The following is a 24,861-nucleotide window of genomic DNA, read 5'->3' as shown; positions in this document are numbered from 1 at the left end:
TAGCAAGATGCTATTGAAATAAAAGAAATACACCTTAGTTAAATGACACAAGAAAACAGACAAACCCAGATATGGCACATTGTATAAGACAACTGGCCTGGTCTCTTCAAAAAGCAATGCATTCAGGAATTCCACTCTTAGATACAAACCCCAAGAGAATGAAAATGTGTGTTCACCAAAACAACAACAATAAAATCAACTTGTACAGAAAAGTTCATAGCAGGACTATTCAATAATACAAAAGTGAAAACACAAATGCCTATCTCCTCATGAATGGATAAGCAAAATCTGGCACATCCGAACAAATATTATTCAGCCATAAAAAGGAATGAAGTTCACATACTTGCTATGACATGGATGAACCTTGAAATCATTATGCAAAGTGAAATAAGCCTGTCACAATTAACCCCATATTTTAAGAATCCATTTATAAGAAATGTCCAGAATAAGCACATCTACAGAGACAGGTCACTGGTTGCCTAGGGCTGGAGGGGTAGGAGTGACGGATCATTACTAACAGGTACACATTTTTGGGGGTCAGGAAAATGGAGATGGAAATGTTCTAAAACTGACTGTGGTGATGGCTGAACAACTCTGTGAATACACTAAAACCACAGAACCATACACTTTAAATAGGTAAATGTTTTGGAATCTGAATTATATCCCAATAAAGAGGTGAGTTAAAAATAAAAACAATGTGGTGAGAGGGAAAATTTCAGGTCTAGAAAGATAAAAGTGGAAGCAATGTGTAAAACTTGTATTCTGGTTAAAAAATACAGCTATAAACACCATCTGAACATGGACGAGATATTAGATAATATTAGGAAGGAACTGGCATTAGTTTCTTACGTGTGATAATACAGAAAAAATGACTTAGAAAATGAATGCCAAAGCACTCAGAGTTGAAAGATGTGATATCTGAAATTTATTTGCGGTAGTCCAACAACACAAAGTACATACGTAAAACAAACCTAGAAAACTTAGTTAGTCTAAACCATGAGTACATACTAGTGCTTACTAGTAAACCGTAATTTGGGATTGGATTCAGGTGCCTGCCATTATAAACCCATACTAATTCGTAATTATCACTAATTCACAAAGTGTACGCATTATCTACTTGGTAGACTGATGGTACAGTGCTTGTATCTTACATTCTTTATTCGTGTTCATTTTAATTGACACTCGAAAACTATTGAAAATAAACACATACTCACATTGAGCGTTTTATCTATTCTTTGATCAGTCTTCTTTAATTTACCAGAGCGGGTCAGAGATGGTTTAAAATAAACAGTTGGATTTTCTGCTATGGAGACTGGCTTTGGGGTCATGAGTCTCTGAACAGGAGGATACTGAGAGTTCACCTTATAGGTAAAATGAAATCAAACATGAAATTTAATTTTCATATGTAACAGTGGTGCAAATTTAATAATTATTTGGCAATACCTAATGAGAACTACAGACTGTGAGTACTTCCTATAGAAATACCCAGGGAATGCAAACAAATACAAATAAGAAAACTGAGAGTAATAAAACCAAAGGGTGTGTGTACGTGTGTTTAGATGTGTGTGTGTGTGTGTGTGTGTGTGTAGTTCAAAAATGGTTTTCTCAGACTATTTTATTCTAGACTTAGTGACCTTGACACACGTGCACACACACAACATAGAAACTCTATTCAAAATCGTTCCATATATCCAAGCTTTTACAGGATGAATTTCAAATATAAAAACTAACTATATAAATTGCAATTGATTTTGCAACATTTTCCTTCAAAGTACAATCTAAATTTTCTCAGCTGCTAATAAGATACCTTTACACTAACAAGGAAAATATTTTAATAGCTTAAAATGTGAGCAAATCTCTCTCCAATTTAATGTTCCTCTCCTGTGATTTAAAAATCAAACCAAAAGTCTTACAATTGAAATCTCATTAGTAAAGTAGTGTTGAGAATTCCAAAACTTAGCATGAACTGGCTTTCTTATCTAGGTGCACAAGCGTTTTGGCAACGGTCGCTTGCTACACGGAATCCCAGCAAAATCCTGTGGGTTTAAGATGAGTCTGAAGCCAAGAGCTTCTCCTCTGTCCACAGACTGTAATACTAGGAATATAGGCCATTCACTCAGCACCAGCTGTGAACAGCACTGGTTTCAGGGCAAATACTCTGAGGGTAATTGGCTTTTCCCTCAGTCTCACCACAAGTGTGATCCTACAACTCGGTGACACAGTCTGTTTTGCAGACTCTTTGGATTACATCCATGAACCATGGAACTTGAATATTATGCTTTGGCCCTTATACTTCCTAACACCCATTAATAAAATTTTGTTGGTACTGCACACAAACAGTAAGAAAAATTTTTTTTCACGAGAACATCTATTCTGGCACCATTTTTTAAATTTACTACTTTTTAAGAAATCAGATATAAAACAGCCTAAGAAAAGCAGCTAATGGGCTGTATTAATCCCCTTATAGCAGCTAATAATGGATTGATTCCCTCTTGCCAGATTGCAAACGTCTCAGTCATTCCAAAAATTGAGAAGCATCACTACCCCAAGAAACAACTCAATTTTCACTTTCTTAGCTTCATTAGAATTTTGGAAAAAATAATTGTAATATCAATATCTTGACTACAATCCCCACATTAGTTCAGAGATTTAGGATAATTTTAATCAATTACTTCTTGGGAGAACTTGGATTTATAATAAATGCTTCCACAAGTAAGGATCTGGGAATCCGCTTCCCCAGAAGGACCCTTAACCAGCCACAAATATAACTAATAAAAAATACACCTTCTTAACCCTGGCTATCAAGCATTTTATTTTTCCCACAGTAACTTAATTTTAACGAAATAGAATACACTAATAAAAAATGTTATCAAGATATAATCTATATTCCGTTTTTTATTAGCTCTGCTATCTTGGAACAGTATTTTGGGCTGACTGATGGATGATATGCCAATTTGAAATCTATTACACACAACATACATTTGTTAATGAGAAATGCTTACAAAGATAACTACATTCAGTGAGCACTTTAGTTCACTGAATGTCTGGTTACTAAACACTTCAAGCCCTGTTTACTACTCTGTTTATTTATCCAAAGGTAACTGTTATGTGTAAAGACTGTTGAGATGCTCAAGACGGAAATGCCAACAACAAACATAATAATCCAATTAAAAAATGGGCAGAGGACGTAAATAGACACTTCTCCAAAGAGGACATATAGATGACCAATAGACATACGAAAAGATGCTCAACATCACTAATCATCAGAGAAGTGCAAATAAAAACCACAAAGAGATATCACCTCACACCAGTTAGAATGGCTATCATCAACAAGACAAATAACAACAAGTGTTGGAGAGACTGTGGAGAAAAAGGAACCCTCATACACTGTTGGTGGGAATGCAGATTGGTGCAGCCGCTATGGAAGGCAGTGTGGAGGTTCCTCAAAAAATGAAGGATAGAATTACCATATGACCCAGCAATCCCTCTCCTGGGCATCTACCCAAAAAATCTAAAAACATTTATCTGTAAAGATTATGTGCTCAGATATCCAATTACAGCTTTATTTATAATGGCCAAGACATGGAAACAACCAAAGTGTCCTTCGATAGATGATTGGATTAAGAAGATGTGGTATATATATACAATCGGATACTATTCTACCATAAGAAAAGATGAAATACTGCCATTTGCAACAATATGGATGGATCTTGAAATTATTATGCTAAGCAAAACAAATCAGACAGAAAAAGTGGAGACCTATCTGATTTCACTGATATGTGGTATATAGAACTGAAAACAACAAAGGAACAAGACAAACAAACAAAGAAACAAAAAGTCACAGACACAGACAATATTAATAGTTTAGTGGTTACCAGAGGGCAAGGGGGAAGAGGGGTGGTAGGTGAGGGTAAACGCCATCAAATCTATGGTGATGGAAGGAGAACTGACTCTGGGCAGTGAACAAACAGTGTGATATATAGATGATGTATTACAGAATTGTACACCTGAAACCTATGTAACTTTACTAACCATTGTCACCCCAATAAACTTTTTTTTAAAAAAATCCAAAAATACTGCATGAGCATCTATTACATATACAGCATTATGCTAAGTAAGGCGCTCACAAGAGGAATACAAGAAATAAAGTCTTATTTTTCATACATGTTCCCTAATGACCACCAGCTAAATTCAGTTTGTGTTTTTGCTGACTTTAAAATAAATAACAAAAATCAAAATTTATGTAAATAGATGTTAAAGAAGTCATGCCTTTTCCTTTTTCGCCCCAACATCTGTGGTGGTATTTATACCACTCCTATCAAGAGGCTGAAAAATAAAATACTAATACAAGAGATGTAAATTATGAAAAATAGGACTTTCATAACTAATACATAAAAATAAATTATGTAAAAAATTTAAAAATCAACTTACAGAATTCAGTGGAGAAAATACAACACATGGAATTCTTTTTGCATCCTGTTGATATTGAAATGATAACAAAATTAAGATTTGCCACTAAACTCAAATATTAGAACACTGTTGTATTTAATTGTGATTTTAAAAATTTACCAATAAAGGGCTTGACATTTTCTCTAAAGACTGCAATAATATTCTCGTAGCAGTTGAACTAGTCACACCACACGATTGTGCATTGAGTTGTTGAGCTTCCATCTCTGTTCTTACTGGTGCCTAGAAAGTAAACCTTGTATTATCTGTTGGAACTGTGAACCCTAAAGCACATTTTTCAGACAAGGAAAGTATTTACAAAATAGAATGTCTGAATAGGGTGTCTGAAGTGAAACAGGATTAATGTGTTAACAGCAACTTCTCTCTGGCTACTGTCAATCATATATTCAACCTTTTTGCTTTATGCCTTTATTGAAAATCCACCTATCTAGATGAGAAATCACTTTTACAATCATCAAAACTTGGTAAGACAGCATGTATCACTCTACAGATCTGCTAGCTACTAGTATGCTAAACGGGAAAATTTGAGATAACTGGTAGAATATTCTAGCATTACCTTGATCTGTTCATCCCTGACATTTAAATAAAAGACCACTGGATTAAGGAGACAGGTATTAAAATATTAGTTATTCCAGGTATTAAATAGTATTTAATTAAAGTAAATTCCAAGATAACTAAACAAAGAGACTGTAGACTCTACTGCAATCGAAATTAAAAATTTTAAGTGGACTTGTTTCACAAATTTCAATAGAAAAACATTTAAATTACAGGTTCTTTCTTAATAGATGGCTTTTTAGATTTCTTAAATTTGGAGTTAAAGATACAACTTTGTAAAGAATAGACAAGTACCCTTTAATAGACCAACAATATTTACAAATTCCAATAAAAGCACTTCCTTTTCTCAAGGATGCACTATGACATTTCAATAACTAAGTGACTACCATGAGTCAAAGTAGTTTGGTAATAGTCACTATCAAAAAGATACATTATGATAATCAAATTACAACCTAGTTTCTATAAATAGCTGACAACATCTGAAAAATTGAACCATAATAACTACTTTAAATAATGTTTCCCTCTCTGAAGCCAAACATTCATTATATTTTCAGAGTAGCTGCAATATTCTATATTAGTTTTATTAACTCTTTCACTGTGTTAATTGATTTCAAGGTTTTTTTTCCAAAATGTATCAGAAATTCGCATACACACAAAGTTGATATTTTGACTACTTTATGCAATTAATAACAATTTGAGCTGCTTTGTATAAAACGACATTATTTTTATGTATAAAAATTTTGGATATACTCATTTGGATATAAATGAACACAGTGGCAAAAGGGTTAAGAATTTGGTGCCCTTTTAGGGTTGCTGCTCAGACCAGAGCCTTTGACTAACATGAGGCAACATCAAAATCCTCTAGGGTGTCTGTCCTGTCACTGGATTCTACTGGCCACAGGCCTCTCAGGGCCTCACTTTACAATTCTATAAAATGGAAATGGGTTAGAGAACCTTTAATACACCTTCCCACTCTAACACACTAAAAAAGAAAGAAAAAGTGTAGATTTATCCCAAATGTCAACAATACACATCTGGAAGCCTGTGATGAGAATGATTCTTACAGTATCTAAGGACTCAGTAATAAAAAATATAGGGTTTGATTCCCTAAACGTTTTTTTATCCCCATGGCAATACTGTACTTACCAATTTGTGCTTTCTAATCCCTTCACCTTCTCCCTCAACCCCGCTGCCGTCCCATTTAGCAACCCTCAGTTTATGGAATTGCAACAGCTATGCGTGATGACAGAGGGGTAGTAGATTAGGGGAGGGGGTTACCACTTTGTGATGGGTGTAAATTCTAACTACTACATTGTTTGGTACACCTGAAACTAATAAAAAAAAGTATAGAGTTTGATATACAAAATAAAGGAGGAAGTAGCAGAAATAGACTCTTGACTTAGGACAAGCCTAAGAATCATGGACTTGCATCATCATCTACTAACATGCTGAACTATTTTAAGTTTAAATTTAAAAAAAAAGTATTACAACCCATTTTAAGCTTTAGAAAAAGCTCCCTGTGTGACTCCAAGATCCACTTAACACTTTTTGATGTAAAATATTGCCCTTCGTGAACACACTCAGAAATAAGACTCAAATTACTGTTAACTATTCATAAAAGCATCCTCTATTCAGGAAAACAAGAAACTACTCTAAAACGAAGGCAAATCGTCATACATACTTTTTTCTTTGCAATTTCTACATCTGTCATAGATTGTCATCTTTATACAATTTCCCTAATCAAAAGCCAACAGGCTTAAAAATATCATTACTCTTCCATCTTTAAAATGTCAAAATCTGGAACACAAGCACCATAACAACACATACACAAAACAGAATTTTTATGAGCTTCAAGAAACTCTTAGGACAAAACAGAATCCTGCAATTTACCTTAAATTGGCTTATTTTTAACACAAGCAATTTCCAATTGTTCGCTGCTAATGTATATATGTAAACATAACTAATTTTTTCATATTGACCTTGCTAAACCAAATTATAATTCTTCTTGTAGTTTATTCAGATTTTCTATATAGATCAGCACGTTGCCTATGACTAAGAATCATTTCATCCCTTCCTTCCCAATATGTATGCCCTGTATTTCTTTTTTCTGGCATTAGCTAGGACCTGCAGTACATTTAACAGCAGCAGTGAAAGCATACATCCTTGTTCTCTTTCTAATCATTGGGTGAAAGTAGTCAGTCTTTCAACATTAGTATGATTCTAGCTGAAGATTTTCTGTAGACACAATGTATCACATCCAGGAGGTTCCATCTGTTCCTAGATCTGCTGAAAATTTTCATTATTAATGGATGTTGGATTTTTGTTAAATGTGTTTTATGCATCTGTGGAGATGTTCATACAATTTCTATTCTTTATTTACTGGGTAGAGAACATTAATTTTCAAATGCTGAACCAACCTTCATTCCCAGGACATACACACTCCATGTGACCCTGATGTAATACACTTTTTATATATGCTGGGATAGATCTGCTAATATTTGTTGAGAAGGTTTGTGTCTGTAATTCATGAGAAATACTGGTCTGTAGCTTTCTTATAATGTCTTTGTTTTAGTCGTTAGGGTAATTTTGGTTCCTGAATATGCTGGGAAGTATGTAAATAAGTTTGTGGAGAATTGGTATTATTACTTTCCTAAAGGTTTGGTAGAACCTCCAGGAACGTTATCTGGGTCTGAAGTTTTCTTCACTGAAAGGTATTTTTACTACAAATTCAATTCATTGAATAGACTACTTATAGGTATAAAACTAACAAAATATGTCCAACGCCTGTGACTATTTCAAAACATTGGTAGAAATTTACAAAGACCTAAATATGAAGGTCTGCCAATTAAGCTTGTGAACTTGCCACTGTGCACTTACACTGGCAGCACTATACAAACAGCTCAGTAAGGTTTCACAACCTTGGTATATTAGTGTCTCACAGCTTTGTTCGTGTCGACTTGTGGCGGTATCTTTCTGAGTGGCGTTCATTATTGTTGTTGGGTGTTTTATCTGAGCTCGGGCCAGCCCGGTGGCTCAGGTGGTTGGAGCTCTGTGCTCCTAACTCTGAAGGCTGCTGGTTCGATTCCCACATGGGCCAGTGGGCTCTCAACCACAAGGTTGCCGGTACAATTCCTCGAGTCCCACAAGGGATGGTGGGCTCCGCCCCCTGCAACTAAGATTGAACATGGCACCTTGAGCTGAGCTGCCTCCCGGATGGCTCAGTTGGTGCATCCTCTCAACCGCAAGGTTGCCGGTTCGACTCCCACAAGGGATGGTGGGCTGCGTCCCCCCTGCAACTAGCAACGGCAACTGGACCCTAGCAACGGCAACTGGACCCTAGCAACGGCAACTGGACCTGGAGCTGAGCTGCGCCCTCCACAACTAAGATTGAAAGGACAACAACTTCACTTAGAAAAAAGTCCTGGAAGTACATACTGTTCCCCAATAAAGTCCTGTTCCCTTTTCCCCAATAAAAAAGCCTTTTTTTTTTTTTTTTTTTTAAAGAATGTCTGAGCTTGAATTAGAGCAATGAACAAGCATTAAATTTCTTGTTAAACTTGGCAGGAGTGGAAGTGAAATCAAGGACATGCTAGTCCAAGTTTACGGGGACAACGCTATGAAGAAAATGGCAGTACAAATGGATTAAATGTTTTCCTAAGGGGAGAGAATGTGTCATTGATGAAGACAGGTCAGGGAGGCCAGTAATGAGCAGAACTGAAGAAAATATTGCAAAAATTCATTGAAATGTGTGTCAAAGTCATCGGCTGACTGAGAAACACAGCAGGCCAAGGAAACATCAATAGAAAAACAGGAAAATATTAACTGAAAATCTTGGCATGAGGAAGGTGTGTAGAAAATTGGTTCCAAAGGAGCTCACCAATAAACAAAAGCAGAGGAGAGTTGAAGTTTGCCAAGACCATTTGGGGAGGCAAGATGATGCTTTGGGTTGTGTTATCACTGGTGATGACACATGGGTGTACCAATATGACCCTGAAACAAAGCATTAAAGTGCACAATGGAAGCCAGCCAATTCTCCACAACCAAAAAAGGTTTGTCAGTCCAAATCAAGAGTCAAAACGATGTTGCAACCTTTTTGGATATCAGAGGGATTATTAATTATGAATTCATACCAACTGGACAAACAGTTAACCAAGTTTACTATTTGGAAGTGCTGAAAAGACTGCATGAAAAAGTTAGATAAAAATGACCTGAACTTTTCACCAACAATTCATGGCTCTTGCATCATGACAATGCACCAGCTCATAAGGCACTGTCTGCGAGGGAGTTTTTAGCCAGTAAACAAATAATTGTACTGGAACACTCTCCCTACTCACCTTATCTGGCCTCCAGTGACTTCTTTCTTTACTCAAAGATAAAGGAAATATTGAGAGGAAGACATTTTGATGACATTCAGGATATCAAGGGTAAGATGATGACAGCTCTGATGGACATTCCCGAAAAAGAGTTCCAAAATTGCTTTGAAGGGTGGACTAGGCACTGGCATAGGTGCATAGCTTACTAGGGGAGCATTTGGAAGGTGACTGTAGTGATATTCAGCAATGAGGTATGTGACACTTTTTCTAGAATGAGTTCGCAAAGTTAATTGTTATACCTCATAAGTGGAGAGACATACTGACTTTATGGATCAGAACTCAATTTTGTTAAGATGTTTATTTTCCCTGAATTGATCTTTCACTCAGTGGAATCCCAATCAAACTCCCTGTGGACTTTGCAGAAAACAGATAGGGAGATTCTAACATTATGAAAATGGAAAGGAATTAGGAAAGCCAAAACAACTTGAATAAGAACAAAGTTGGAGGACTCACAGGACCTGATTTCAAGAATTACTTTAAAGCTATGGTAATCAAGACAGTTCAGAGTTGGCGAAATGATCAATACACAGATCAGAATAGGGAGTCCAGAAATAGAGCCACAATACAGTCAACTGATGTTTTAAAAGTGCAAAGGCAATTCAATAAAGAATGTATAATTTTTTCAGCAAACGATACTAGAAAAATAGGACACTCATATGTTAAAAAAATAAATCTGGATCCATACCTCATACCACATACATAAATTATCTCAATGGAATCATAGGCCTAAATTAAAACCTAAAAGTGTAAAGCTTCTACAAGAAAACACAGGAGAAAATCTCTGTGACCTCAGGTAAGGCTAAAATATCTTCGATATTACACCAAAAGCATCAACCACAACAGGAAAAAAATAGCAGTATACCAAATGTCATCAAAACAACAATTCTCTTCAAAAGAAAATGCTAAGATAAGCCACTGAAATGGAGAAAAAATATTTCCAAAACACATATCTAGAAAAGGGCTTACACTCTGAGTAATGAACTCTCAAAACTCAATAAGAGAAGAACCATATTTAAAAAATGGGCAAAAGATCTGAACACGTATTAGGTTGGTGCAAAAGTAAGTGCAATTTAAAAGGTTAAAAATAACTGCAAAACAGCAATTAGTTTTGCACCAACCTAATATTTCACCAGTGAACGTCTACTGATGGCAAATAAGCCCATGAAAAGATTCTCAACATCATTAGGGAAATACATATAAAAACAAGAACAAGTTGGAAAGGCTACTCCATATCTATGACAATGGCTAAAATAAAAAACAGAAGACAAAAAACTGACTACCACCAGCTGCTGGTCAGAACACTTACATTACTGGTGAGACTACAGAAAAGCACGAGAAACTTTGGAAAACAGTTTGGCAGTTTATTGTAAAGTTTAATATGTATTTACCACATGACCTTGAAGTCTAACTTCTAGGTACTTATCAAAACAAAATGAAAATCAATGTTCACACCAAATGTCAATAGCATCTTTATTCACAATTGCCAAAAAGTGAAAACAACCCAAGTATCCCTTCACTGGTGAATGGATAAACAAAACACCATGTTTCCTCTAAAATAAGACCTGGCCGGACAATCAGCTCTAATGCGTCTTTTGGAGCAAAAATTAATATAAGACTTGGTCTTATATTATATTAGATAAGTCCAGGTCTTAAAAATAAGACCGGGTCTTATATTAATTTTTGCTCCAAAGGACGCATTAGAGTCGATCGTCTGGCTAGGTCTTATTTTCGGGGAAACATAACAGTATTATAGCTCAGCTATAAAAAGGAACTAGCTATTAATATATGTGTTATGTTATGTAAAATAAGCCAGATTTAAAAGATGATATGTTATATTATTAAATTTATATTACATTCTTGAAAAATGAAAATTACAGGGAAATAAAACATATCAGTGCTTACCACAGGGTGAAAGTAGGAAGTGTCTGATTGCAGAGATGCTCAAGGTAAAATTTTGGGGTGATGAAAATGTTTGTTCAATATTTTGATTGCAAAAGTGGTTACACAACTGTATGTGTTTTGTTAAAATTGAAATACTTTAATAAGGGTAGATTTTACTGCATGTGATTTGTATCTGAATTTCCTTTTTAAAAAGAAATTAATAAAAAAATTAAAAAAGGAATTAAGCATCACACATCCTGAACATACACACACACACACACACACAAATCTAATATGTAAATTGTTCACTTTGATCTAAAATTATGTTCATATAAATATAGTCCCTAAAAGAGAAGAATGTTTGTAACACCCACTTCTATCATTTTCCAAAGAATATAAACAAAATTCTATTTCAGTGCCAATAGTTACTTATCAACTATTAAAAAAAAAACGGTTATTGATTCTATTCAAACCAACCTGATATGGTGTGTTCCGTACTTTAGGCTCTCTGACAGGAGCTCCTGCCCCACCACACATTGTTTTTCCAGGATAAAAACAAGAATCTCCAAGCTGACTCGTTTTAAGGATGGAAGACTTCCCAATTGATTTCACAGAAACACAATTGATAAATTATATGCAATAAGCACTCAAAACTAATGTGACTGAATCAACTCTAATTAGTACTCACTGGGGATAGTGTTCCAAACACAGATACATTGAATGCTTGTTTACTGGAGCTGGTGGCAGTGTCTTCTGAGAGGGAATGACAATGTTCATTCTCTACAAACCCCAGCTGTGCCACTGCACTGTTCTTGGAAGCATCTGTATCTGAAACAAAAACAGTAACAGTACTAATTACAAGACCCTAGATTTTCATGAACAGAAAATGAAAATTACACCTGAATGCAGAAAAATATCTCCTGATATTTAATTTTACTACCAAAATTATTTATGACCAAATACCAAGATACCTTTGTCAGAAGCTCTTGAAGAAAGATCACTGGTAGTTGAGATGTTACCATCATTATGCTGAGATGCAGAATCTTCCGTTTCTTTTGAAAATCCAGAACTGCCAGTTGGGAATGGCGAGGATGTGGAGGGCTGACAGTTTAATGCAGGAGATTCCAACATGGAGAAATTCAGATGGCTCCGATGAAGAGAAGGCCTCGTTACTATATGTAGACAATTTGAAGCAGTAGTTCTTGAGGAATCTTTAAAAAACAAAACATTAATATTAGGAATATATAACTTAGGAGAAGCAATAACCCATCATGACAAAATGTGGTTTGTACTTTGAGAAAACATACTACACAGTGCATATAGCTTCAATTCCAGTCACTGAGGCCCCCTTATAAGCCCAATTTAGCCAAACAAGGTTTCAACTAAGTGAACTTAATTTAACTAACCTAGTGACAAAATATATTTCTGTGAAAACATACCAACTTCAACAAGTGCGTGGTTCCTGATTTTCTTTGAATTTGTGTCAGTATAAAATCCATTAATCAAAGATAATATCAAAGCTATCTAAGTCATAAAATAAAGTCTATCCCTCTAGAAACAACCATGATTCAATTTGTATATACTTCCATAGAATTTACATTAGTCCCTCATTTATCCATGAGGCATACATCATTCTACGACCCCCTGATGCAGGGGTGTCCAAACTTTTTTCACCAAGGGCCATACGCGGTAAAATACACAAACAGCTGGGCCACTCACTCGAGGTGAAGTACATATTGCCTCATCTGATTTATTTAAGTAAACTAAATCAATCAGCCTACAACACTGCTTTTCATGAATGGGATTTTTTTTTTTTTTTTTTTTTTTAGAACAAAAAAGGTTGGCAGTTCATTCTCAAAACAGCTGCCTCTGATTGCTTCTGGATGATGGTCCTTCTTGACAGACCCGGAGGGGGTGGGGATACAAACTAAATTATATACTATATTTCAAGCTTGTTATGCAAATAAGTTTGGATTGTAAACAGATCAACTAATATTTGTTTTAAAAATGCTATCAACATAAAATGATTACATTTATTAAGTAAAAGGGCTTAATAACACATGGAATGTGTAATATATTTTGAACTCAGGGGACCACGGTTGCGCTCAGTGGGAAAAATGAAGTTGTGCTTTAGCCTGCAGGATTGCTGGCAGGTCCAGAGTCAGTTTTGTGGTTGAGATGCGAAGGACGTCACAGAGATGGTCGTTGGTCATTTTGGCTCTCAATCTGCTTTTGTTCAGCCTCATCAGAGAAAATGGTTGTTCACATGTGTATGTTGAGCCGAACAGACTCATCATTCTTTTTGCGTGGCGTCTTACCAGAGGAAACTTGGCTTCTTCCAAGCTCCAGTAGAAGTCAGGTAAGGAGAGAAGCTGATGTTGATTCTTCAAAGAATCATCACACTGCATTTCTATAAGTTCTAATTGCAGACTCTCTTCCACTTCTGCATTTATCATGAAGGGGTCGTGAACAGCTTGATATCGTTCTCAATGGTAGAAAAATATGGAAGCGCTGAGAAAATTCTGTCATGAGAGATGTGATCACAGACACATATTTCCCCTTTTAATTCGAGAGATCGGCCTTTGGAAATGCAGATCTGATTTCGGACAGTGTGGGGAAGTGCGCGACATTGAAGGTGCACAACTGTGCCTCAAACAGTCGGAGCTTCATACAGAATGCTTTCATGTGTGCGTGAAGCTGCAGTACGAGTTGGTCTTTGCCTTGTAGGTTTTTGTTGAGTGTGTTGATGTGTTCAGTGAGATCAACTAAAAACACCAGGTCTGCCAACCATAGAGGGTCACTCAGCTCATGAAGAGGTCGGCCCTTTTCTTTCAAAAACTGGTCAATCTCTGATCTCAGAGAATAAAACCAGCAAAGCACGGAGCCGCGACTTAGCCAGCGCACTTCTGAATGGTAGAGCAGGTCCCCATATTCAGCATCAACGTCAGGTAAGAAAGTTTGAAATTCCCTGTGGTAGAGTGCTCGTACTCGAATTCTGTTTACCGTTTCCACAACAGTGTTCATCACGTCGCTGAGCTGTACTGTCGTGGCGCAGAGTGCTTCTTGGTATAATGATACAGTGCATGTTACCTGCCTCACCTCCGCTCTCCTGCACCTCGGCGCACACCATAGCGGCCATTCCTTTGAGCTCGCCTGTCATAGCTGGAGCTCCATCCGTTGTAACTCCACACAACTTGTCCCATTTAAGTCCTATCTTGTCAATTGCATTTGACACAGCTTCAAAAATGTCTTTACCCGTTGTTGTGGTATTTAGACTGCTGAGATCAAGCAGCTTCTCCATAACGCAAAAGTTATTGTGAACTCCCTGCAAAAAAATTAATAACTGTGCGGTATCTGTGGCATCTGTGCTCTCATCACATGCAATGGAGTAGAAATCAAAAGCACACATTTTGTCTGACAGTTGATGTTTTATGTTGGCTGACAAGTCTTCGATTTGCCTCACAACTGTGTTTCTTGATAGGCTAACGCTGTCGAATTCGTGACTTTTTTCTGGGCACTGCGATTTTAGTGAGGCACTGTTTTATAAATTCACCATCTGAAAAAGACTTCCCATGCTGAGCAATGAGCTGAGCCACCTCATAGCTGGCTATTGTGGCATTTTCTTGAGTTTTTTTGGCACAGGAAAAATACTGTTGTTGAGCTAGCAAGATAGTTGTCATCTGCTTAAACTTCTGTTCTCGTTCCACACCAGTTAGGACATGTAGGTCTGATGTTTGGTTTTGTAGTGTCGTCTTACATTGTACTCCTTCATCACTGCGACACTCTCATTACAAATCAAACACACACACTTTCCCTTGACTTCCATAAAGAAGTATTCATTTTCCCACCGTGTCTGAAATTTTCTACACTCACTTGCTATCTAGCGTTTCTTTGGTGTTGTCATTTTCAGTGCGCTGCGGCAAAATGTTTCTTTCCTTAATTTTGTTTTGTAAAGGAACTGCCTTGATCAACTCAGTAGCTCCACCTAGAGGTAAAACCAAGAAATGCAATACCGCCAGGTTTCATGTGCGGGCCATATTCTGGTATATTTTTGGAATTTGCTGCAGGCGAATTAAAAATGGATCGCAGGCTGTAGTTTGGACACCCCTGCCCTAGTGGATGTCTGCAACTGCAGGTAGTACTAAACTCTCTATATTAAGTTTCTTGTTTTACGTACATACATACTTATGATAAAGCTTACTTTATTTATTAGAAACAGGAAGAAATAAACAATAACTAATAAAATAGAACAATTATAACAATATACTGTCACAAAAGCTATGTGAATGGGGTCCTTCATTTCAGGAGACCCCTCGCTGAACTCTTCCTATAGGCTCAGGGCTTTCTGGCACAACATGCTGCCGTCACTTGGTACATGGCTTCTGTTCATGTCTTCCACCCATAAACTGAATAATTTTCCATCTTAACTGAGCACTTATCATGTACTGTTGGCCGTAACAGTGTAACAGTACAGTACAGACCATAACAGTACAACAGTGGCCGTAACTATTGCAGTCGGAGGTGCAACATCACAACTAGCACAAATTTCTTTTTCTTTCTTCACAATTTCATGGGTAGAAATTCCCTCTTACTGTAGTTCTTAGCAAGTTCAGCATACAATATTTTTTCTTTCCCTATTAAGATGAAAACTTATAGCTTTTTCTTAAAAAAAAGAAAAAGAAAAATCTACTTTCCAGCTTCTCTTTGGTATATCTGAATTGCCAGCATCACTGCTTTTGTGCTTTGGGACCATTATTATGTAAAATTAGTTAAATGGACACTAGGACTGCGATACCAAGACAGTCAATCTAATAAACAACCTAACTACTTAGTGACTAAAGGGCGGGGAGGATCTACAGCCTGGAGACCTTGAACAAAGGAATGATTCAGCTCCTGGGCAGGACAGAGCAGGACAGCACAAAATTTCATCAGGGTATGAAGAACAGCTTGCAGTTCAAACCTTAAACATTATTTATTTCTGGAATTTTCCATGTAATATTTTTGTATCACAACTGACTGCAGATAACTGAAACTACAGAAGGGAAAATGCCAATAAGGAGGGAATACTGTATATGCATACAAAAAATATACGTTTTCCCTAATCACATAATCATGCTTATGCATCCTGTTCTGTGACGTGTTTTTTCATTACCATTGTCATGTTGTCTCTACATACAGAGCATTCATTCCTTTTAAATACCACATTGTATTTTATCATACTGATTTACTCTATGTATTTCACTACTTTCCCAATACTCCATCCAATATGTATGAAGTTATATCTCATACTTCTAAGAGTATTCTTATCTACAAATCCATGATTCTTTAGGCTTGTAAGAGAAACATGAGAAATTACGAAACAAATATTCCTAAGACATACACAAAGAGTCTGATTTAGAGGAGATCCAAGATGGTGGAGTAGATAAACACTGTGTCTGCTTCCTTCCATTAACATACTAAAATTACAATTAAATTATAAAACAATCAACCTGGAAAACCATATGAGGTATAGCTAAACACAAAGTTTATAACTAAGAATATAAAGAAAAAGCCATGTTAAAACTGGTAGGAGGGGCGGAGACACTGAACAGGCTGGTCCTAAACCTCCATGCAGCAGCTGAGAATCAGGAAGGATATCACCAACGTGGAGGTTTTCCCCAAACAAAAAAGGGATCCCAGCTCCATACTAGACTACCCAGCCAGAAGTACTGGTGCCAGGAAGAGGAGGTCCCACAACATCTCGCTGTGAAAAATAGTGAGGATAGCAAGCATCCAGGTGGGATGAAAGGCTGTGGGAAACCCAGACATGCCCTTAAGGAGTCCAAGTACAGACTCGCTCACTCCTATGCACCCAACCTGGGCTCCAGTGGAGGGACAGTGACTCAGTGGACATCAAAGGCATATGGAGGACAGACTGAGGTTTGTGGCTTCAGGGCAAGGACTAGAGGACAATCACTATTTTCCATATATAGAATCTTTTTCCTGTGCAGCTGGTTGTCGGGTGCCACCTCTCTTTTCTTCAGCACAACCCACACACAGTGAAATCTGAATCTGAATTAGTCTGATGGGCTCTATTAGGATCCCACCCAACAAACTCACCCACACTGGAGGCACTTTCTTGGTAAACAGCTAGCCCGCCCACACTGAACTCTTTCTTGAAAAGCTATCAGAGTCTGAGGACATGAGGCATTCTACAACTGGTCTCGGTGTGCTCTGAGACTTTTGCTGAGTAGATCCAGGCTCAGCCATGGTACCAAACCAGAATCTACATTAACCTGGTAACCACAACTCCTCCCACTCTAGTGACTCCCTGAGACCCTGCATCACCCAACATGCTTACCACACAAGGCTTTATCATTGTCTGAACCTTAAGAGAGCTGGCAGGTAGCAGCAGGTTTCAGAGTGTCTTGGCTTATTAAAGAGCTAACCCAGGTCCAGTACTGGTGGTAGCCATCCTCAGTTTGAAGTGTGGCCTCTTGCATGTGCCTCCAACTTCAGCACAGGCAACAAACAACTGCAGATCGCTTTGTAGTTCCAATACAGTAGTCCCCACCTGGTCATAGGCATGGGGTGACTTCAGCTTGCACCAAACCCTTTCTAAGAGCCCCCAGACCAACATACTTAGAGGTTGGCTTCAGAACACAGCAGAGCATTGCCCAATCAGCCCCACAAGCAGCACACAAAAAACGCTGTCTCATCAGGCACTAGAGCCCACAGGAGTGAATCCCACACAGTGGGGTAAGCCCCCTCGCACAACAGCCCATAAGCTCTGAATGTGGCCAAACCACAGAGCAAATCAGCCTGAGGGCAAACTGCACACACTGACATGCCAATAGTAATCAAGTCTCAATTGTAACAGGAGGATACACATGACTCACACAACAGACACAACTGGAGCACCTGAGGCATGTGACTAGGGAGATTGTGCCAGGGCCCTACAGGACATCTACTACATAAGGTCACCTGGCCAAGACTGGGAGACATAGCAGATCTACCTAATACATAGAAACAAACACAGAAAAGCAGACAAAATGAGGAAACAAAGAAACACACACCAAGTGAAAGAACAAGAGAAAACTCCAAGGAAAAGAACTGAATGAAATGCAAGCAATCTACCAGAGACAGAGTTCAAAACAACGGTTATTAGAAACATACTGAGAATTTCAACAGAAAGATAGTAGGCAAGAAAAAGGACACAGAAACCATAAAAAAGAACCAGTCAGAAATGAAGAATGCAATACCTACAATATAGAAAAAACTAGAGGGACTCACTAGCAGTCTAGATGAAACAGAGGATGGAATTAGTGATTTGGAAGACAAGGTAGCAGAAAACATCTAGTCAGAACAGTAAAAAGAAAAAAGAATTTAAAAAAATGTGGATACTTTAAGAGACCTATGGGACAACATCAAGTGTAACAACATTTGCATCATAGGGGTACCAGAAGGAGAAGAGAGGAAGCAAGGGATTGAGAACCTATTTGAAAAAATAATAACTGAAAACTTTCCTAACCTTGTTAAGAAAATAGGCATACAAGTCCAGGAAATGCAGAGAGGCCCAAACAAGATGAACCCAAACAGGCCCACACTAAGATATATTATAATTAAAATGGCAAAGTTCAAAGACAAACAGAGCATCCTAAAAGCAGCAAGAGAAAGGCAATTAGGAAGGTATTTTGCTGAGGTATTTTGCTTAGGGAGCCGCCATAGGAGTGTCAGCTGATTTCTCAATAGATACTTTGCCGGACAGAAAGGATTGGGACAAAATATTCACAGTGATGAAAAGCTAAAACCTACAACCAAGGGTATTCTACCCAGCAAGGCTGCCATTTAAAATTGAAGGACAGATAAATTGCCTCTGAAAAAAGCAAAAGCTAAAGACGCTTTTCACCACTACACCAGTAGTACAAGGAATTTTAGAGGGACTTCTTTAAGACAGAAAAAAAAAAATCAAAATTATGAATAACAAAATGGCAATCACTACATATCTATCAACAATTACTTTCAATGTAAATGGAGTAAATGCTCCAATTGAAAGACACAGGAGGGCTAAATACAGAAGAAAACAAAATCTTTATATATGCTGCTGACAGGAGACTCACTTCATATTGAAAGATGCACACAGACATAAAGTAAAGGGATGGAAAAAGTTATGTAATGAAAATGGAAACAAACAAAAAAAATAAAAATGAAAAAAACTGGGGTAGCAATATTTATACCACACGAAATAAACCTTAAAACAAAGGCTATGACAAGAGACAAAGAAGGATGTAGTAATCCCACTTCTGGGTATTTATGCGAAGAAACCCAAAATGCTGGGGACATATGCATTCATATGTTCATTGCAGTACTATTTATAATGTCCACGATGTGGAGGCACCCTGGGTGTCCATTGATAGGTGAATGGATGAAGAGGAGGTGGTTCATATATACAATGGAATATTGCTCAGCCAGAAAAGGGAATGGGTTCTTGTCGTCTTCGGCGGAATGGATGGACCTGGAAGGTAGTTTGCTGAGTGGAATGTCAGATAGAGAAAGACAGGTGCAATGTGATTTTGCTTATATATGTAACCTAAAGAACAAAATAAAGGAAAAAAAAAAAAAAAACAGAAACAAACTCATACATACAGAAAACATTTTGATGGTTGCCATGTGGGAGGGTGGTTGGGGTGTAGGTAGAAAATGGGGATGAAATTGAGAAGTACAAATTGGTTGTTAAAAAATAATTATGGGGAGTTAGGGTATAACACAAGGAATGTAGTCAATAATATTGTAATAACTACGCATGGTGTCAGAGAGGAACTAAATTTGTTGGGGTGACCTATGGGAGGGGGTTTCAGGGCAGGGTGAAAAAGGTGAAGGGATTACTAAGTACAAGTTGGTGTTTACAACATACTCATGGGGATATAAAGTAAAGCATAAGGAATAAAGTCAATAATATGGTAATAACCATGTATAGTGCCAGGTGGATATTAGACTAGTTGGGGGATCACTTCTAAATTATATAAATGTCTAACCACTATGCTGTACACCCGAAATTAATATAAACTAATATCAAATGTCAATTGAAAAATTTAAAAGAGGAGAAAATATAAGGGAAATAAGAATTTCAAATGTCCAGGGATAAAACAAATAAGTCATGGGGATGTAATGTACAGCATAAGGAATATAGTCAATAATATTGTGATAGCGTGGTACGGTGTCAGATGGTTCCTGGACTTACCATGGTGATCAACTTTTTGGGTATATAAATGTTGAAAAACTATGGTGTACCCCTGAAACTAACATAACAATGTATGTTAGCCATATTTTTAATAAAAATCATAAAGGAAGGGTCTGATTCGGTAGTCTAAAGCTGGGCCCATAAAACAGCCTAAGTAGTCAGAGGTATCCACAGAATCAGTGAGAAAACCATTTTATGTGGAATTGCTCTGACATACTAGATCAGAGCGCATGCTCATTTTTGCCTATGAGAGATACTGTGATCCAAAGATTTCCTGTCATTATACTCCCACAAAGAGCAAATGACAATGTACACTGCCCCCATGATAATGTACACTGCCCCCATGCTCTCACTGCGTATGAACCCTTTCTGATTTCTGTCAATATAATATGACAAATGGCATCAGTATATGATTTGCACTTACTTAAATGACAGGCATATTCAGCATCCTTCCCTATATTCATTGGTCATTTCTATTTCTTCTCCTCTTAGTTGCTTACTGATATAGATACTAACAAGATTACTGAGGTCTAATTTCTTTTTCAATAAATCAGTGCGAGATGATCTAAAGTATCACAAATTTTCAGTCGTTTGTACCCATTCATTTTTTTGATGGTGTCTTTTGTAATTCAGAAAATAACTTCTACCTTGTTTATAGAGACCTGTTAGCATTCCAATACTGTAAAGAAATGAAAATTTTACTCACTTCACATACAGATGCCCCTCGACATACGATGGATGGGGTTATATCCACATAAACCCGTTCAAAGTTGAAAACACCGTTAAGTCGAAAACGCATTTAATACACCTGACCTACCAAACATCATACCTTCGTCCAGCCTATTTTACACCTACTCAGAACACAATATCCAAAAACGTTGGCGACACAGTACACTGCAGAGTATCAGGTGTTTTGTGATCTCATACCTGACTGGGAGCTGTGGCTCATGGCCGTGGCCCAGCATCCCGAGAGTATCTTACCACAGGTCACTAGCTTGGGGAAAGATCGAAATTCAAAATTCAAACTACAATTTCTATTTACTGTGTATCACTTTCACACCATAGCAAGGTCAAAAAAATCATAAGTTGAACGAATGTTAGTTATGTTGGGGACCTTCTATGCTAAATTCCAAGAGGCTTCCCCCCTTTCCCACTTGATATATCTGTATATTTCTGTACCAGTTCCATAATGGTTTACATACTGTAGCTTTAGGACACATTGAATAACTCTAAAAGAGCCTCCAACCTACCCCACGTCCCCCTTATTCTTTTTCAGAATTTTCCTATTCATCTTCAGTTGTATTTTCAAGAACGTTAGATTTGACAACTTTCCAAAAGACTCTTCCAGTTAGGGTAAAACAACTGGGCCCCAGATTAGCTTGTCTAATGTAAACAACTATAAAACTGGACAAACTATGTAAAGGAACAGCTTTCAGGCAATAAAACACAGCACACAAAAACCTCACACGGGGAGCCCTATCACGACCTAGCTCTCTGTCTAGGACATTTCACACCTGTTGCAGAGCTGGAGTCTAAGCACAGCACAGCAGGCAGAAATCAGAATTAAGGGCATTGGATTAGAAAACTGCGCCAGGAGGGCCCTCCAGGTGGCCCCACGGGAGTATCCAGAGTCTATTTACTGCAGACTCATTCTCAAAAGGCACAGGGGGCACAAGCTTGGAAGCTAAGTCCCACCACTTTACGGGACTTAAGAAACACCCTGGACTTTCCATAGATACAACTACCAAAGCATGAAACTAAGTCTATGAAGTTCAAAATGATCATTCAGTAACAACTGCCTGCTAAACGAGAATCAATTCTCCTCAGAGGGAGATAACAGAATCCAGAAACTCTACATGTCTATCCAAAAGGACAATATTTAGTAAAAAAAAAAAAAAAAATCCCTTGATATACCTAAAAAAAGAAAGCTGTGATCCGCAGTGGGAAAAAATTAATCAACAGAAACTGAAACCAAGCTAGCCAAGGTGCTATACTTAACACAGTCTTTAAAAAGATATTATACTATGTCCAAAGTTCCTAACAGACCTGTTAAAATTATTTGACCGGGATCACTCTCACTGGGGAGTTCATTGAGGGATGCAAGGAATCATTCATCATCAGGGATTTGTTAATGTAATTGAGCATGTTAATAGATGAAATAGAATAGAATATATAGCCCAGAAATAAACCCTCTCCTCAATGGTCAAGTGATCTTTGACAAGGGTACCAAGGCTACCACTCAACAGGCAAAGGGCAATGTCCTCAAAACATGGTTTTTGGAAACATGGATCTCCATATGAAAATAAATGAAAGGGGACCCTTACCTTACACAATATACAAACATTAACTCAAAATGGATTAAAGACCTAAACATAAGACCCAAAACTATAAAACTCCAAGAAGAAAATAAAGGGAAGAAGCTTCACGACACTGGACTGGACATGACAGGCAACCAAAAAACAGCAGACATAATGGATTATATTAAACTTAAGTTTTGTGCACTAAAACACACAATCAACAGAGTGGAAAGCAACTCACAGAATGGTAGAAAATATTTGCAAATCACATGTCTGATAAGGAATTAATATCAGAAAATATAAAGAACTCCTACTACTCATAAAACAGAAAAATCAAATAGCCTGATTAAATACTGGGCAAAGGACTTGAACAGACATTTCTCGAAAGCTTATACACAAATGGCCAACAAGCATATAAAAAAATGTTCAACATCACCAATCAGGAGAGAAATGCAAATCAAAACCACAATGAGATACCACTTCATACCCATTAGGACAGCTATTATCAGAAAAGCAGAAAATAAATGTTGGCAGGATGTGGAGAACCGGGAACCTGTATGCACTCTTGGTAGAAAAAGATGTTCAACATCAAGAGTTGTGTAAAAGGGCACAGCCTCTGTGCAAAATAGTCAGTTCCTCACAAAATTAAAAACAAAGTTACCACATGAACCAGCTTTAGATATACACCCAAAAGAACTAAACGTAGATTCTCAAAGACATTTGTACAACTATGTTCCTAACAGCATTATTCACAATAGCCAAAAAGGTAGAGGCAACTTAATTGTCCACTGACAACCGAATATATGTGGTATATAAATACAATGGAACATTACGCAGCCTTCAAACAGAAGTAAATTCTGGTACATGCTACAGCATAGATGAATCTTAAAGACATTAAGCTAAGTGAAAAAGTCAGTCACAAAAGGACAAATACTGTATGACTTCTCTCATCGATCCAGTCCACTGCTCCTGCAACACACTAGAACACACTAAACACTCCATGGCTCCCTATCACTAAGACAGTCAGCACACGGAGGTACATCAGCGGAAAGCTGCAGACAACAGGTTTGAATGGGCCACAGATTCTGTAACTGTTCTTCCTGCACTGTGCTATTTGAAGACAGTACAGTGCCCTCCAGCTCCAGGTACTGTTAATAGAAAAGCCACACTGGTAAAATTAACCTTCACTAAAAACATTCAGGACTGTTATATCTGAATTATTTTAAGCTTCCAACAATGTGGCGCTATTTTAAAGGCAGATATGTCTAAGTTATTTTGAGAACACATTGACAAAATCAAGTGTAATGTTTCACAGAGGAAACACAAACTGTGACGTGTTGTATTTAGTGAGATCTACATTCTACATATTGAGGAGTTATAAGAGGTACTTTAATTCTTATGGTATGTGATTATACGTATAAACACTGTGAGAGAGGTCGAGGCAGACTGTGAAGAGAGAACGCTCTGGAATTTACAAAGTTTAACATAGGAGTAGAATTCAGATCTAAGAAAAAGGGGAAACACTACCAGCCTTTGAAATTAATTATCAAAAAACTGCTCACAAATTATTTCCAAATAACCAAAGGAATCAGACTGGGAAAGTGGGGTGAATAGGCGTGGGATCAGAGCCAAGGAGATCAACGGCAAGTGGGCTGTCTCTGAAGCTGGGGAAAGGGGACAATGACTGCACCATCCCCCTTTCTGTTGTGAGAAAATTTTCTAGTTTGACATTTTGCCTATTTTAAGTTTAGAAGTTATTCACAAAGGTGTATATAATATACATACATGCAACAGAAAAGCTCCTTATAACCTCAGTAATATAATGAATAAAATCCGAGTTGGAATTGACTGTGGTGACCACTGAATTAATTCCATTATTTCAAGGAAAACACAAGCACCTAAATGGAATTTACAGATGTAAAATGACAAACTCTCCATTCACCTGACATCTACACTAAATTCTTCAAGTTAGTAAATCCTCACAAGCAAGCACACGAGGATAGAAAAGAAGGTGTCAGTCCCTGGGGATACACTCTGGTACATACGAGAAGTCTCTAATCCAGGAAAA

The 24,861-nt window shown here is 37.4% G+C and overlaps 1 protein-coding gene across 1 annotated transcript in view; it reads right to left on the bottom strand.

Annotated features, from left to right (window-relative positions):
- Window positions 1-24,861, bottom strand: part of LOC117027110 (nuclear pore complex protein Nup153-like) — an 85,155-nt gene that overhangs the window by 49,628 nt on the left and 10,666 nt on the right. The window contains 7 exon segments of the mRNA XM_033114506.1: window positions 1,215-1,361; window positions 4,270-4,326; window positions 4,432-4,476; window positions 4,570-4,689; window positions 11,754-11,886; window positions 11,969-12,104; window positions 12,248-12,487. Of these exon segments, the coding sequence (XP_032970397.1) occupies window positions 1,215-1,361; window positions 4,270-4,326; window positions 4,432-4,476; window positions 4,570-4,689; window positions 11,754-11,886; window positions 11,969-12,104; window positions 12,248-12,487 (878 nt within the window).

This window comes from Rhinolophus ferrumequinum, chromosome 9 (genome assembly GCF_004115265.2).
Source record: "Rhinolophus ferrumequinum isolate MPI-CBG mRhiFer1 chromosome 9, mRhiFer1_v1.p, whole genome shotgun sequence".
NCBI classification, from domain to species: Eukaryota; Metazoa; Chordata; class Mammalia; order Chiroptera; family Rhinolophidae; genus Rhinolophus; species Rhinolophus ferrumequinum.
Note: the sequence above shows the minus strand (reverse complement) of the source record. Positions and strands in the feature narration are given on the sequence as shown.